Raw genomic sequence first — 17,687 nt, forward strand, 5'->3', positions numbered from 1 at the left:
GCGGTTTAGAAACCTATTAAGCTTAAGCATATCACAAACTTCTGCAAGATTTTTTAGGCATGAAATGTGTACCTTTTGTTATTTTTATAAAGGCCTGTTGCCAGACATACATTGAAACAATTTATAATATTTGAAGTAAGCCAGTTTTTGTGTGCAATACACCGAAAAACATAATTATACTTCAACCGTGCATATGACCCTGTCTGTAAGGCCGGATGGGTTGATGCCATCTGGTGTGGAAATTGCCTTCCCAACCTTACAATTTAGTATGTCCATTTACATTGTAACCCCCCTCAATTAATGGGACGTTTCATTTTAACCCCCCCTTCTCTGGGGAAGGTGTGATTATGACACCCTAGTTTTTTTTTGCTGTCGGTACCTTTGTAGCCTGCGAACCCAGATGCATTTCCAGCTGTTGCTTGTCTCCGCAGGAAAATAGCAGAGAAAAGCAACAGTCAGAAATGCGTCTGGGTTCGCAGGCTAGCTCCTTTAGTTTGCATCTGGGGGGTTTAACACTTTGTTGGCTTCTTTAAAAAAATATTCCGATGACTTTATGACAGAGGTAAACCAAATGAAAAACAAATTGGTACTCTTTTATAATAATACTGTTTTTTTTGTAGTTATCTTTTGACTTGTGGCTCAGATGGAGATGTACGCATATACAAAGATTTTGACGACAGTGATCCAGAATCTGTCAGGGCTGGAGATAATGTCACAGTTCTAGCAGTCAAGGTAAAAAAATGAATATGGTTTAAGTTTGTAGCAATGCCTGTCCTACAAACAACATTTTGTTTTAATTTTCTATACAAACTACACTGTACTAAATACCTTTTTTCTAACAGAATAAGAAAATAGTGACTGCATCAGATAATTCTGTCCAGGCATTCACCTTCCCAGAGGTAAATATCATTTTTTTTTTCTGATGTTTAGTACTTTGACATTGAGCTACGTTGACTACTACTTTTACTAGTTGATACTTCTCTCCATTAAAGCCAAGATTGTTACACGACTACAGTTCCTTTCTGAAAATCAATAGGAAAGGAATGAGTCAGTAAAATTAATTAAAGGGCTGGTAAATGGTAAATTTGAGACTTCGTGGGATAGTGGATGAAATATAAAGATAAAAAAGTACCAACACATAAGTCTGTTGTATATTTAAAATTAAATATTATTTTCTAATTTTATGTAATATCAGGGATCTCCTGATGGAATTCTTACCAGATTTACTGCAGCTGTCAATCATATCTGCTTTAACCAATCAGGAACAATTTTAGCAGCAGGAGCAAGGTATGCTTATTGGGTTTCAACTGTAGTACAACTTAATAGTTATTAATAGTAACTCAGGGTTGGAAACTAAAATTTCAGAGCACTCGCCGTCCGGGCGAGTGACCTTCAAATTGCACTCGCCCAGATCAATTTTCACTCGCCAAGTCTTCTTCCATTAAAAAAGAAAAATTTAGGCCCCCTCCCCCTACGAATAATAAAATATACAACTTCAATTTTTAATCACGTTTTGATACTCACTGTGCCACTTTGGTGGTCGATCGCAAAACAGACTGCAATCTATTTCTTCAATGAAAAATTGCCAAATATAGACCTTACTCCACAATAAAAAAACGAGCACACTTACTTCAAAAAGTTGAAACGCAGTTTTATTTGATACGTATTTCCAAATTCTTGTTGTTTGCAAGCGAAATTGTACAGGAAAAGGGGCGAGAAATGGCCATCTTGCTGCGTTTTGCGACTGTCGCGTTTTGCTCGAGTTTCGCGGCTCGGTGGATGAGTCAGTGAATTTTTGACCAGAGGTATTACTTTGTACAAGTACGTCTGTCATGTAACATGCCCCAAACGGAAGCCATTTTTGTCTGTTTACGAAAGCGAACTCAGCTTTGTTTGAGATTTCAAAATGTTGGTAAGCTACGGCTTGTGGACAGTGTAGATTATTTTAAAGTGGGAAGTAAAAGTTTCGCTTATTTTGAATAATGTATTCTGGATATGACAATCGTACTCGCCAAACCGGGCGAGTGATCCGTGATTTGTACTCACCCGACAGTTTTCACACTCGCCTGGGCGAGCGGGCGAGCGCTAATTTCCAACCCTGTAACTGGTAGTCTTGATATTGTTCATGTTAAAAAAATTGCAAGGCCCCCTTAAGAAATTCCAAAGCCCCCTGGTAACTAACATTGAGAAGAAGTATTAAAAGCGTGAGCTTAATTTAGCAACTAAAATTTTTCAAACGTGAGCAGTTAGTCACCAAGTGGCCACTAAGGAAAAAAAAAAAAAAAACTTGGAGGGTTGTATTTCAACTTAACTTAATTGCAACATGAAACTGCCAATTAAAAGGCTGCTTTTAATTTCATAGTGATTTCAACATCAAAGTGGTGACTGTCGCAGATGGCAGCCAAAAAATATTCAAAGGTCACGAAGCTCCAGTTTTAAGTGTAACAATGGATCCTAAAGATAAATATATTGTGAGTACAACTTCAATATCTTTTTGCTTTTCATTTTAGGAATCTGTTAAGTTGCAATCTGTAATCCATAATAATTATAATTTGAGTCCCAAGCTTGAAGTTTAGTGAATACACTGCACATATTACAGCAAGGCGCCCAAAAGTGTGACCACCTTTAATTAATTCACATTCTTTCGTGCAACCACCATCCAATCAGAAGCCAAGGACAGGTTCCAGTTGACTTCTGATTGGATTAAATCTGCACGGAAGAATGTGAATAAATTAAAAGTGGTCACACTTTTGGGCGCCTTGCTGTAAATACTTTTTACTGTGCATCATACATTTTTTATTGTACCTGACTTAGACAGAAAATCTGAGCCCAAAAGAACTCACAGCTGTTCGGATGATGCACACAAAATTAAATTAAGGATGCACATTGTTTTAAAAGTTGCAAGCTTGGCCATGGAGGTCTGTTTTCATTATTTTATAGGTATTAGTAGTGTTAGTATTTTTTAGTATAAGTAGTAGAAGAGTTAGTATTTACTAAACAATATTATTATGTGTGATGTTTGTTTTTGTTGTCCATGACAGGCTTCATCAAGTTGTGATGGTACAGTAAAAATATGGAAGCTGGATGATCAGGTATGTGAGAAATTTCAGCCATGTTTCTTTCATGTTTAAAATTATGTCCATGGTGATTCAGATTTGCTAATTTACAGCGTAAATAAATTTATTTGCCTTTTTTTGTCTCATAATTTTTAATTATATTTTATTTTTCATTTCTAGACTTGTGTGACAACATTATCTGTTCTTCCTAAAGTGAATGATGCAAGGTGGGTTAGTAACATGGCTTTCATTAAGTTTTTTGCCCTTAATGTCAGGCCCTAGGTAATGTAGTTTTAGTTTTCTTCATGGAAATATAAATCACTAAATATTTCTATGGTCATTTGAATGTACATTGAGAAAGCCTCTTTTATATTATGCAGTGATGCATTTAAATTGTATTTTATAAAACAGGTAATATTAGAAGGAAAATCAGCTTGTGAGGATAAATGCAAAGGCAGCTTGACTAGCATCGTAAAATGAATGAAAATATTATTACCGGGGTAGTAACAATGTCTTATTTGGCTTTCCCTAGAATCTCAAAGACACTGTGTCGTCTTGCCTGGCAGCCGGGAAGTGGCAAGGTATGTGTGCTGTGCTAATACATTGTATATAATTATATCTTTAGGATGTTTGGGATAAAAAGTCAAATGATGGGGGACTTCCATATGTCTTTGAAAGGAATGAGGATGCTTGTCGGAAAATTTCAAATAAAAGAGGCCAGTCTGGGTGTCAGTGGAACTTTCTTTGACCAATTTTGATACCTGAAAAAAGTGATCAGTCTACACTACTAACACAGTGTGATAATGCTTTTTATTTCTTCAAGTGCAACCCTAAATGAGACAATAACGGCTGATAAATATTGGTGCTCTGTCCTGAACACCATAAGTGCGAACAAAATTTGAAATTTACACCCCTGGGTGAGATGGCAAGCATCCAAGTCTTTTGCTTTGTGGGAACCCCCCAGCCCCCTCAGTAAAAGTTATAAGCAAGGAAATTACTTTTAATTAATCATCATGGTTTGTTATAATATTAGCCTGACCAAACCTACTATTCATTTTTTTTTAGTATTTAGCTGTCCCAGTGGACAAAGCCATCAAGGTACAGAAGTTATTATTAATAATAAATTATTACTAACAGCTACTTTTCTTGGTGTGAATGTGGATAATTATATAGTGACCCTCTTTAAACGTGTCATCTTTCCACAAGCAACCAGGCCAAGTCTAAGCACAACCAATAAACATTTCTCTATGGTTGAACTAGAATTTTTTGTGACGAAGATAGAATATATTCACTAAGTCATTTTAAATGAAATACCTTGTAAATATTAATACCGGTAATAACATTGTGCACTTTATTTAATTATTATATTTCAATTTCTAGGTGTATGAACAAGATACATGGAAAAATGTTTTCAACCTTGACAAAGATGGTCACAGTGAGGTATTATTAATACTTTGTTTAGAAAAGTCAACTACTTTTTTTCGAAATTGAAGAGCTCCGGATAAGAACGTCCCCTGGACTTTCTGGCTAAATCAAACGTTATCAAAACAACTCCAAATTGCGCATGCAGGTTTGTTTACGTGTGCTAAACACTGTCCTTTGTTTCATTTGGCTGGTCTTTCGTTCGTTTTTGAAAAATTACACATGCTAAAAGACAAGGTTTTTGCTGGCGCGGCGTCTTTTTGACTTTTCTTTTACAAACGATAAACAAAGGAAACCTTTTGTTCCGCAAAACAATGAAACCAGCTAAAGTTTTGGGATTACAGGCCTAGCCCTAACCCCTAAGCTTAACCCTAACGAAAAAAGCTTAACCCTAAACCCCAAGGGTTAGGGTTAGGGTCTGACGCTAGGGTTTCATTTCAAATTTAGGGTTAAAAAGCTAAACCCAAGTTTAAGGGTTAGGGTTAGCGTTAGCATTTCAAGCGGCTAGCTTTCACTGCAGTCTGCTTGCGGTTAGCTGCTTTTTGTTGTTTCGGGCAAGACTATTGTAATCTGTTACCGTTAGCTGTAATTTGAGGTGAAAGTGAAATAAAGACTGATTGTTGATTGAATACGTTTGCTCGTGTTGTCACATTATACTAGTTTTGCTTTCAGTTAAGTGCCGCCGGCTTGCTTTCACTTCTATCTCCACTCCTTACATCATTACACATCTACAAAATCCCGCGAAAACAAGATAAACTAAGGCACGAATCGATTGATTGATTTATTGATTGATGAATATTTAATGAGGCACAGAAAAAATTTTTTGCGAGGGAAGGTCCCCTGCCAAACCTATAAAGAATTTTTTAAAGTCTAAAACCAGGTCACTTCTCGGCAACTTTGTCGCGGCAGCACCCAAGCGGACCCTGCAAAACTCGCGTTGACCAAGTTCCCGGCAAGAAACCTCTTGTTTTAGGCTTTCTATGCGGCCAGGCTCAAAACTACCTTGGTTTATGCAACGTTTTTTCCGAAGCGCTAAACAGCGCTGTTGTACAAAACAAAGGCAGAAACATCACTCAGTTCTTCGAGCGATGCTGTAAACTTACGGGTATTCAGACTTAATGATGTCCTTCAACCACCTGGCAGCCGCACTTGAGCTAAAACTATAAACTTCTTCGTTTTACTTTCAAATGCGCCATTTCGCTCAATTCAAACTCTTCCGCCTCTAACATGTGACCTTACATCACAATGCAGTGTCCAGTCCTACTCTACTCAAATCAACAAGAAACATGGCAGGCAGCGAGTCGAGGACATGTTTGTAAAATGGTTTCTCACCTTCCGTAGACGCTTAGAAAACCCTGCAGGGAAAGATGTACACGCGATGCGTTGGAAAACTCAGACTGCTAGCTGACTGGGAGAACGTAAGCTTGCAAAATGCCTTTTTTTGCATACATTATTTTCTGAAAAACGAAGAAAAGACCAGCCAAATGCAACACAGGACAGTGATTAGCACACGTAAACAAACCTGCATGCGCAATTTGGAGTTGTTTTGATAACGTTCAATTTAGCCAGAAAGTCCAGGGGACGTTCTTATCCGGAGCTCTTCAATTAAAGAAATCAAAGAAAAATTCTTTCAAACAGTTGGTTAATAAATTATTATTAATAATATATTCATGTTTCCTGTCATTACAGTTAGTATCCATAGCTGCATGGTCTCCCTGTGGTAATTACATTGCATCTGCCAGTATCAATGGGGAAATTTTTATTTGGAAGGTGTCGTCGCAAATGGTGATAGAAAGGTACCGTACATCATCATCATCATGTCTCGTCGCGTCAGTAGGCGCATAAGGCCGTCACACTTTCCGACCAACACTCCCTGTTCCCTGCCACCGCTTTGGCTACTTCCCAGCTCGTCCATCCCGCCTTGTTTCTTTCCTTCACCTTCGTCCTTCTCTAAGTTGTCTTTGGCCTCCCTCTTGCTCTTTGACCTTCTGGGGTCCATCCCAATGCTGTGAAGCAGTCGTTTGCACTCTCTCTCCTGAGTATGTGTCCCAACCAGTTCCACCTTCTTCGTCGTATATGGTCTGTAACAAAAAAGTCTAAAACAGCAACTGTAGGTCTTTTAAGCTTAAAAATTTTACACATTTGGCCTATTTTTGAGCCTGGTTTTATTTCATTTTGTTTGTCAGGATAAGTCACGAGAGTGGGCAGCAAATTTGTGGTTTGGTGTGGAATCCAAAAGGAAATAAAGAAATTGCATACACTGATAATCAGGTAATCAAGACTGTTAGGTAGTAAGAAGTTCAGATACATGTATAATGCATTTTCCACCCAGGAATCAGGCTTTTGACCAGGATTTGAAAACTAGGCATCCACAAAATAATTTCTATAAGGCCTGACTGCACCCTCCTAGGAGAAGGGGTGTTGAATGGTAAATGTGAGACTTTGCGAGACAGCGAGACTGATATCTTTTCTGCGAGCACGAGACCTTTTTAGCCTTGCAAAAGAAATCGACACTCCAAAAAGGCGTCAAAGAAAAATTCGAGACGAGGAGACCCCTGAAATTTGGCTAAAATTTTGCGAGACACGCATTTTTTGGAGGACCATTCACCATCCACAAGCCACACGACCCCACAAGCCGTAAGCTTTTATCCAAATCGTGTTTTTAAAAAAAGGCAACTACTAAGTACTACATCCCTAGGAGAGTCTGAGGGCTCAGGGCTGAACACCCAGGGCTGATATTCTCTTGGTTAATAAGAGATTTTGGTTGATAAGAGATTTATTACTCGCATGACTAAAAAGTTTTTTTAAAAACAGAAAGTGGAAAGGATAAATAGAATGGGATTGTGTCCAAAGACCCATTGTTGTTCCAGTCAGAAAAGAATTCCCCAGTGATGTTTTACAAACAAATAAAAAGTACAAATTCAATTATTATTACAGCAAGGTGCCCAAATGTGTGACCACTTTTAATTTATTCACATTCTTTCGTGCAGATTTAATCCAATCAGAAGTCAACTGCAAGCTATCCACGGCTTTTGATTGGATTAAATCTGCACGAAAGAATGTGAATAAATTAAAAGTGGTCACACATTTGGGCGCCTTGCTGTAAAGGTTTTTTATGCTAGTCAAGTTTATTTTTACATATTGGGCTGCTGCGGGAACATTCTGGACAATAAGCAGTCCAATATTTAGAAAATATTGGACCAGCAGTGGAGCGATCTGGTTGGTTGACGTTAGTTACTGGCCCACTGACTACCTTGTTTTTTATTTTATTAACAATCATTTTTTTTTATATTTTTACAGGGTCAGTTTGGTGTGTGTGAAAATGTAATACCAAAAGATGATGTAAGTTATTAATTATTATTTTTATTTTTCTATAAGCTTTTAACCTTTTCCCTTACATCAAAATGGAAAATCTTCAGCCGAGGGTTACCAACTTCCTCCGCTAGATGGTAGAATTTGAGGCCATTTTAAACCATTTTTTTAAATTAACAAATTCATTTCTACTGTTGTTGAGCCTATCTGTGCATTAAACAGGGCTTTCTTAAGTTGTTAAGCATCACATTGAAGTTATCACCTGGAGTATTTCACTCAGTATGCAAGTGTAACATAACACCAATCAACATCTTCACCCTCAACATTAAGTGAGCTCAGCCATAACAGGTGTTACAGGTTATGGCCCTCAATTACAGCCCTGCATTAAACTCATTGTTAATATATTATATTAACCCAAACTTGAGTGCAAAGCCAAACAGATAACTGCACATCTGCACATGGCTGGACAACAAACATGTGATTTCCCCACAAATTCATAGCGACTCTGATATGCATGACTGCCCTGAAGTGCCGCTGACCAGCATTGCCTTGAGCCTAACTTGGCCTGAATTTCATTTACTAAGAAATGCTTACTTACGCACTTACATGTACTTGCTTACTTAATCCTGCTCATTCCTAAGTGGAACATAAGTCCTCAACTAGCGGGTACCACCTAACCCTTTCTTGTGCAGTGCCTTTTGCCTCATTCCACGTAAGGTGTTTCCCCTCCAACTCTGCCATTCTCATGCATCTCCAGGTGTGCTGCCCCAGGTCTACCTTTCTTTTGTCGAGTTATTTGGGTCTAAACTACACTTCAGTGAAATACACGTGTTTGCTTCAAGACGCCATCTTTAATAACCAACATGCATTGCGTCCGTAACTGTAACAATACTTCATGTAAGCTAACACAACATCTCCCCCTTTTTGTTAGAGAGTGTGAAATCCAAGTCAAACACATTGAGTATGACAAAAACTATATGAAAACTTACAACAGTGTCATCTCATGCTAAACCTAGGTTCTCTCTAACTTTGAGTGATGATCTTACAATTCTCTTAGGCCTAGTAGCAAGAATAGGTGTTACAGGGGGTACTTGAATGTCTCTCCTGATAGCAGGATTGTCCTTCCGAACAGGAGTTGCAGGTTTGTTCGCTGCCGGAACTTGGTCCACAACTGGTAAGGGTCGATGTTCCTCCTGCTGGTTCGGCAGTGGAGTTAGGTGAACACGGTTCCTTCTTATCGTGCTGGTTGGTGTTTCAACTTGATATGACCGAGGTGTTGATGCTGCTTCAATGACTTTTCCTGGTCGCTGAAGGTCCTTCACAAAGACTTTTGTACCCGGTCCAATTGGATGCAAGGGCTTGGCCTTGTGCCTGCTGTTGAACACTGTTTCCTGCTTCAACTTGCTAATGCTCTCTCGTGCACGCAGGTTTTCTAAATCGGGCCATTGCGGATTTAGCTGGGTATGGAATGCCGGAACACTGTTCCTAATCTGCCTTCCCATCAGTAACTGTGCGGGAGAGAACTTGCATCCTAGTGGTGTTGATCTGTAAGCAAGTAATCCTTTAGCGGGGTCCTTTTCTTTCGTAAGTAGATTCTTCACTGTTCTAACCCCACGCTCAACTTCTCCATTAGATTGGGGAAATCTAGGACTACTTGTGGTATGCTTGAATCCCCATTCCTTAGCAAAGTAGGAGAACTCCGCGCTGTCAAATTGAGGACCGTTGTCGGATCGCACTTGTTCCGGGGTCCCATGTCTGGCAAATATCGACTTGAGGGCTCTAATAACCTCGCTTGACTTTGTCGTCTTCTGCATGGCTGCTACTTCGACGTATCTTGAGAAGTAGTCTATAACAATAAGGTAGTCGATGCCTTTTAGCTGTGGCTACGACTTGCCATGGACGGTCTGGTAAGGGTGTCATGATAAGCGGTTCGGGTTTGTTGTCCCTGTGTAGAGCGCAGACTCTACATTGTTGCACCAGATCCTGGATTTCTCTGCTCAGTCCTGGCCACCAAACAGAGCTTTTGGCCCGCTCACGGCACTTAGTGATCCCTTGATGCCCCTCATGGATCTTATCCAATATCTCAAGACGCATGGAAGAAGGGATTACGATCCTGGATGCTTTAAGAAGAATGTTCTGTACCACTGACAGTTCACCCCTGCTTGACCAGTAGGGTTTCATAGCATCATTTAAGGAATGCTTGTCAGGCCATCCTTCATAGCAGTATACTTTGATCTGTCTGCAGACTGGATCCTCTTCCTGTGCTTCCATGATCTGCTGTAGTCTTGTGTCTGAGGCAGGCAGTGATGAGATCACGCTTCCAATGTGTGCGTACATTTCGTCATCATCAATTGTAGACTGAACTGCTTGGCTTCGGACTTGGAGTCTTGAAAGCGCATCGGGTATGTACATCTTCTTTCCAGGAACATGCTTGATCTCCTTGAAGTGGAATCTCATTAGTCGCATTCTGAATCTCTGGATTCGTGGCGGAAGTTGGTCTAGAGTGTGCGTACTCAGAAGTGGCACCAGGGGTTTGTGGTCAGTTTCAACGTAGATCGACTTCCCCACAATGTACTCCCAGGATCGTTCGCATGCCCAGGTGAGTGCTAGGGCTTCTTTTTCTATCTGTGCATATCTGGTCTCCGTGGGAGTCATCGCTCTTGATATGAATGAAACTGGTCGCCAAGAGTTGTCTGGTTGGAGTTGAAGAACTACCCCGCCTAGGCCATAGGAGGAAGCATCAGCTGCCACTTTGGTTTCCTTGTTTGGATCGTACAGTGCCAGTACTGGGACTTGTGTGAGGTCAGCTTTGATCTGCTCAAATGCTTTCTGTTGCTCACTTCCCCATACCCATTCGTTCCCTTTGTGAAGAAGGTCTCTGATGCTCTTTGTCTTGTCAGCAAGGTGTTCGGAAAACTTGCTCAATTGGTTTATCATGCCAAGAAATGTTCTTACTTCTTGCACATTCTGAGGTGGCGGTAGGTCAGCAATTGCTTGTAGCTTTTCAGGATCTGCCTCAATTCCACTAAAGCTTATGACATGTCCGAGGAACTTAACTCTGTCTGTACTGAACTGGCACTTGTCGAGGTTGAGTGTCACGCCAGCTTCGACTAGACGCTTGAGTACTGCTTCCAGCCTTTCATCATGTTCTTGCTGATCCTTACCATGGACTAATACATCATCTATGTTGCACTCCACACCATCTAATCCCTGGAGGATCTGACTCATATTCTTCTGGAATTTCTCTGAACCAGAACTGATACCGAAAGGCAATACATTGAAACAGAAACGGCCCCATGGGGTAATAAATGTTGTCAGTGGCCTTGATTCCCACGCTTACTTTATCTGCCAAAATCCTGAGTTTGCGTCAAGTTTTGAAAAGACTCTAGAGCCTGCCAATCTTCCAAGGGTTGTGTCTACTGCTGGAAGTGGGTGGTTCTCCCTCTTTACGTACTCGTTTAGCTTGCTCAGGTCCACGCACACCCGGACTTTACCATTGCTCTTAGGAGTAACAACCATGGGAGCACACCAATCAGTGGGCTGGTCAACTCTGGATATGACACCTGTCTCCAACATTCTGTCTCACTCTTCCTTAGTTTTCTGATACAGAGGGAAGGGCACTTTCCTTGGTACTGTTACTTGAAAAGGTTTGGCATCTTCTTGGAGTGTGATGCAGTAACTGTCCTTCATAACACCCAGTCCCTTGAACAACTTGTGGTATTCGTCTGCTACTTTACTCTTGTAGTCCACACTGCTTAGGCTGTCAAGTCTGCTAATTAGCTTTAGATGTTCAGCTGGCTCTCTTCCTAGCAAAGGTCGCTCCAAATCTTCTATCACATACATTTGTTCCTGAGTAACCTTGTCTTGAACTCGCAACTCTGCTGTGAAAGTTCCTAGGCAGCTCAGTTTCTGTTTACATGGACCCATGAGTACCCTGGTTGTCTTGCTAAGTGATGGAGTTGGTTTCAGGCTATGAAATAAGCTTGGCGGAATAACTGTTACATCTGCACCAGAATCTACTTTGAACTCCATCAGTTGTCCATTCATCGAGACGAGTGCTTTCCATGAATCTCCTGCCCCTCCTTGGACAGCAGATAGTTCAGTGAGTTCACCCAGGAATAACTCTCCTTCATCTTGTCTCCCAGTGAAATTCACTTCAGCCACTCTCTTGTCTGGTAGGGACTTACAAGCCTTTGCCCAATGTCCTACTTTAGAACACTTCATACATTTTGATTCTCTGGCTGGACATTGTCTCTTTGGGTGTGATTGACCCAGGCACCTTGAACACTGTGCTTCAGGAGTCTTCCCATTTTTAAACTTGGATGGCTTGGGTGGTTTCTTTTTCTTCTTCATGTCTTCTTTAGAATCTTTTCCTTTTCCTTTGGATAAGTGGTCCACACTGGCTGGTACAGGAGGCTCAGACTTGGCTTCCTGTAGGAAAGGTTGTTGCTTCTTAACTGTCTCTGACTGCCTGGCTTTTGTGATTGCTTTCTCCAAAGTCAGCTTAGAATCCAGTTGCAGTTGTTCAGAGAGCTTCTTGTCTTTTATCCCTACCACGATTCTATCTCTGATGAGATCGTCTCTCAATGTTCCAAATTCGCAGTATTCAGCAAGGCAATATAAATCTGTTATGAAATTATCCACTGACTCACCATCCTGTTGGCTTCTCTGGTTAAATTTCGCTCGCTCAAATATTACATTTCTCTTTACCACGAAATGAGCTTCAAACTTGCCTTTCACGACGTGATACTGCTTTGCTTCTTCGGTTGATAGTCCGAATGCGACCATGATGTCGTCAGCTTCTTCGCCCATCGAATAAATCAAAGTGTTTACTTGGCTATCGCCGTCCTTTTGGTCGAGTCCGGTCGCTTTTCGAAATCTCTCAAAACGCTTGATCCAGCGTGGCCATTCTTCGGGCTTAAAGTTGAATTTTTCCGGTGGTGGAACTTGGTAATTTGCCACGGATATTTGTTGAACCATTTGTTGTTGTACCAGTGCTTGTGGTTGTGCAGGCTGTTGTGGCGGAGCGCCGGCTTCATTCGGCTCGTCAACTACTAATTGCTGTTGTTCAGCTTGAATTCCGGCTTCGCCTGGAGCTGGGTCTCCCATATTGTCGTTTTTTCTGATCCTTCTTCAGTTTAAAGCCTATTGGAAACGTCCCGCTGCCACCATGTCGAGTTTTTTGGGTCTAAACTACACTTCAGTGAAATACACATGTTTGCTTCAAGACGCCATCTTTAATAACCAACATGCATTGTGTCCGTAACTGTAACAATACTTCATGTAAGCTAACACAACATCTTTTGCTTCCCTTGTTGGGAAGCACCTCTTTGGGTAAATGACCCAAAGAGCTGCTGAATTTCATTTAGCCACATTAATTTTAAATTTTACCATTTTCGTACAGGTAAAAAGCTCCAGTGGTTCTGTAACCGCAAATGATTCAATGGACAATGACCTTTTGGTTGCTGCCATGGATGGTGATAGTGACGATGAGCAGCTTATCATTGGAAAGAAAAAACCAAGAAACAAGTCCAATGCTTGGATCGACGAGGAGGCAGAGGATGATGATGATGACGAATTCAAAGGTGAGAGAAGTGACCGTCAGAAGAAGGAGGAGGGGAGGAAATTTTGACCAGGGAAGTTACAATCTTGATTCATGAATGCATGGCAAAAGTTCTAATTCATGCAATCCTCTATTTACCTTTAGATATTCGTAAACTTAAGGCTGCCCTAGCAACTCCATTAGACTTTGGTGATGGAGAAAATGATGGTGATACTGCCAGTGAAGTGTCTGCAGCTCAGGTTCCTGCGAAGGTAACTTCATTGTACCTAGGATATGATAACCTGAGCCAAAAAAACGTGTAGCAAGGGACAGCCAAGATTTAAATACTTACAGTTATTTTAGTGATGATTCTGACTATTACTGCACAGTTGAATGAGAATGCAACAAAATACACATGGTGTTTATGAATTTTAGAAATGCACATTTTGCAGGACCTCATTTGGTAGGGTTGGAGCCCATTTGTGTGTGTGTGTGTGTGTGTGTGGGGGGGGGGGGGGTTCATCTTAAAGTTAACTGAAGTTGTTTTATCTCACTTTCAACAACAGGAGATTATCCACACTCCTTTTATACCAGTCCTCCAACCTGCATTCCAGCCCAGTTCAACCCCAGTTCATCTCATGCACAGGTTCATGGTAAGTTAGTACTTATCACTGTTCCAGATAACAGGTGAGTCTGACCTGACAAGTTTTGGAAACTTCTGTTGATTTAGTGAGGTGTACAATCTATTGACCCATTGAAATTTGCATTGACACCTTGCCTTTTAAACTTACCTAAAAGTTTGGTTTATAATATTGTCTGTAATAGTCACACTAGGGTTTCATCCACAGACTTAACTTTAAAGTTAGAACCACCTTGTACAGCATAGTAATCAGTACCACATGCAATTACTGCTTACCTGTAATAGCTTTCATTTGAATGGTCACACACTAGGATTTCATCCACTGCCTTAAAAGTGTGAACCACCTTGTACAGCATAATAAACAGTAGTACCGCATGAAAGCACTGCTCAATAGTTTTTGTGTAAGTGGTGACACACTAGACTTCATTAAAAGACTTCAAATCTAGAGCAACGTTTTTATTAACAGCATGATACTACAAATTATGTACCACATGAAAGTTTTCATTTGAATGGTCACGGTGGCTGTTACACATTCAGAGTTTTAATCACAAAGTAACATAAAAGAGGCCGTTCAAAATCCACCTGGACAAGAACTGCAGAAGCAGAACTTCAGGCTCTAAATTTTACCTGGGGGCAAGTTTCACGGCCTGCAAAGGACTGACAGGAATGGAGGCAACTTGTTAATGCCTTATGCACAACTGGGCGTTTAAAGGACTGATAAATAATGGCATTGTTAACCATAAATTAAACTATTCCCTTGCTCGTGTTGCTCATTATTAAAAAGAAAATGGTAAATGGTCTTTTTCAGGTTTGGAATTCAGTTGGAATAGTGCGCTGCCACACAGAAGATGAGATATCGTCAATTGAAGTTGAGTTTCATGACACAAGCACTCATCACCCTCTTCACCTGACCAATCATCTTAATCACTCCATGGCAGCACTGTCGTCAACGGCACTGTTGTTAGCTTGTGAAGCTCAAGACGATTTGCCAAGGTACCTTTATCTCTCATCAATATCAAATGTCAGCTTGTAGTAATAAGAAATAATTTTATGGTGATCAGGTTCAATAATTACTGACCCTCCTACTGGAGGCAGCATGGCCAAGTGGTTAGAGTGCCAGACTTGAAATCCGGAGGTCGCAGGTTCAAGTCCCGTTCTGACCACTAGCTGGATTTGTCCTCGGTCACCCGAGTCCAACTCCTCGGCTATGCTTGTAAATAGCCAACTGGTCTGCCTCCTGCCAGTTGGGATTTATAACCATGTTATTTACAATATTTGTTTCACATTGGCCCCTGAAAAGCCCCATTCGGGGAGTTTTCAATTAAGTATATATATATATATATATATATATTTTTTTTTTAAATCCTATTGTTCTCTCTCTGAAATATATCGACAACTGCAGCCATAAACCAAAACATCAGTGTGGAAGCGACTGAAATCATTGATCTAATGTAGAGAGAGAAAAATAGGGTTTTAGGAGGGTCAATAACTATTACAAATATTAATAGATAATTACTGAGGTTCACAGCACTATTGGGTATATTGCAGGCAGCTGAGGATGCAGGCCGAAGTTGCCTACAATATACCCAATAATGCCGTGAGCCTCAGTATTTATTAAATTAAGTCATCAACGGGAGTATTTCTACTACATGTACTTTATTATTTCTACCGCCCCCTTGATGTGATGCTAGTCCATTGCAGCGTTACACCCCGTCATTAAGTTCTCTGGTACCCATTTATACACCTGGGTGGAGGGAGGCACTACAGTATATGAGTAAAGTGTCTTGCCCAAGAGCACAATGCAATGTTCCCGGCCGGGCTCAAACCCGGACTGCTCGATGTGGAATTCAGTGCACTAACCATTACCAAGGTCATCAACTAGGGTCCTCAGATGATAAAATAATTGTCTCAAGCAATGTACTAACTACTTGGTTAAGCTATAAATTGTTTTAAAGAAGAAATGATCAGTGAGCAAGACATAAACTTAAATTCACCAACCAAAGGTATTCAGTGAAATTGTGAATCTCTGCTCAGCTATGTACCAGTATTATTGAATATCTTTTGTGTTGATATACCACAGAACTTAAAACTGTTTTCGTTTTTTTGTCTGTTTGGGTGGCATGCATGGAAACAAGCTGACTTGAAGCTAAGGCCATGACCACTATAAAGATATATTTGTTTATTTTTTTTTTACCGTTTATCTATTTACTTGTAAACCTTCTGATATGGATTGAGAAATTCTCCATAATTTCTCTGCAGTAAGCTGGTCTGTGTCCATTTTGGAAGCTGGGACAACTCTAAAGAATGGACTGTTGCATTGCCAGAAGGGGAATCGATCAAAGTATGTCAAATAATTATTATAATTACAATTTGTGTCGGTGGTTCTGTTTTTTTTTTGGGGGGGGGGGGATCAAAAGAATTTAAGTCAACTGGGTGGGCTTAATAAAACATCATATGGAACCAAATTAGATCTTAAGTATTGCTGGATGATTGTAATCAAGCTGTAACAAGCAAAATACTGGGAAGAAGTCACCTGCAGTTAACTTACTTTATACTACAGGGTCAAGTTGTTCAAAGGGTGGATAACGCTATTCACCTGTCCAGTGGATAACTCTCATACAGGGCTTGAGACTAACTTTTAAACTCACTGGTTTACTGGCTAGTGACATGTCAGATTTTACTAGCCAAAAGTAATTTTTCACTAGTCAGGTATATTGATTTCTATCAAGAACAGTTAACTTTTCCAAGTTTTTCACTAGCCAAACGGCTAGTAGGAATGCTAAACCTGGTAGCCAAAACCTAAATTTTAGTAGCCTTTGGCTAGCTGCAGGGCTGTCACTAATTTTTCTAGTGGGTGGGGAAATGAAAAATGTGTTTCTGCACTTATGTAGAATACTCAGACAAGCCAATGTTTTGTCATACAAAGTTCGTGTAATAATGCATACAAGCCCTGTACGACTGATCTGTGTTTTTTGACATGTAGCTGTTTAAAACAGCATTAAAACAGGGGAGCAACTTCAGAATACCCGGCCACTTTTTTTCGTGTATAAATCTATTGCTCCCATGCTCCAGTGCTACCGCAGTGGAGTGGGTGAACAATTAAAGTAAGAGGTGTTAAACTACTGCTACCGCGGTCCCGCACTCCCGCACTCCCGCACTCCCGAAGTCGTGGAATAATTTAAGTAAGTGGTGTTCAACTACTGCTACCGCGGTCCCGCACTCCCGAAGTCGACGAATAATTAAGCGCTTGCTTCGGCTCATGGATTTGAGAACGAGGTATACTTATGTGTTTCGCGCGCTTGTTTCGGCTCATGGATTTAAGAACGAGGTATACTCGTGTGTTTAGCACGCTTGCTTCGGCTATGACTTCGTTACCGTGTGATCAGCTACTGAATCTCATTATGGCCACCTCGGGACTGCGGTAGCAGGATTAGAAGACACAAAAAAGTGGCCAGGTATTCTGAAGTTTAGCCAAAACAGGCAAGAGGAGAACACACATAATGTTACAAGTTTACAGTTAACTGATCGCCGATTTCATTTGTGTGGAAAGTGTTCATAGTTCAACAAACTATGGAAAGTCCATGTGTGACTATTACTGGGCCACATGCGTCTTGTGCAATTTCCTTCATGCATCATCCCGGTCACTGGTCGATTCGAAAGAGAAATGCTGAAGCCCAAACTGTTGTTTCTTTAGTTAAACATAATCTTATCTTGA

The 17,687-nt window shown here is 40.6% G+C and overlaps 1 protein-coding gene across 2 annotated transcripts in view; it reads left to right on the forward strand.

The window, feature by feature from the left end:
• LOC144629969 (WD repeat and HMG-box DNA-binding protein 1-like) overlaps window positions 1–17,687 on the forward strand; it is a 29,765-nt gene that overhangs the window by 489 nt on the left and 11,589 nt on the right. For both annotated transcript variants that reach the window (XM_078488225.1, XM_078488226.1), the window contains exons 2-18: window positions 621–732; window positions 843–899; window positions 1,196–1,287; window positions 2,363–2,471; window positions 3,042–3,092; window positions 3,237–3,283; window positions 3,589–3,637; window positions 4,122–4,154; window positions 4,437–4,496; window positions 6,168–6,274; window positions 6,665–6,749; window positions 7,779–7,820; window positions 13,195–13,375; window positions 13,498–13,604; window positions 13,899–13,985; window positions 14,781–14,965; window positions 16,232–16,313. In XM_078488225.1, the coding sequence (XP_078344351.1) occupies window positions 621–732; window positions 843–899; window positions 1,196–1,287; window positions 2,363–2,471; window positions 3,042–3,092; window positions 3,237–3,283; window positions 3,589–3,637; window positions 4,122–4,154; window positions 4,437–4,496; window positions 6,168–6,274; window positions 6,665–6,749; window positions 7,779–7,820; window positions 13,195–13,375; window positions 13,498–13,604; window positions 13,899–13,985; window positions 14,781–14,965; window positions 16,232–16,313 (1,486 nt within the window). The remainder of the gene's footprint in view (window positions 1–620; window positions 733–842; window positions 900–1,195; window positions 1,288–2,362; window positions 2,472–3,041; window positions 3,093–3,236; window positions 3,284–3,588; window positions 3,638–4,121; window positions 4,155–4,436; window positions 4,497–6,167; window positions 6,275–6,664; window positions 6,750–7,778; window positions 7,821–13,194; window positions 13,376–13,497; window positions 13,605–13,898; window positions 13,986–14,780; window positions 14,966–16,231; window positions 16,314–17,687) is intronic.

The sequence above is a fragment of the Oculina patagonica genome, chromosome 11 (assembly GCF_052425735.1).
Source record: "Oculina patagonica isolate OP01 chromosome 11, crgOcupat, whole genome shotgun sequence".
Classification (NCBI taxonomy): Eukaryota; Metazoa; Cnidaria; class Anthozoa; order Scleractinia; family Oculinidae; genus Oculina; species Oculina patagonica.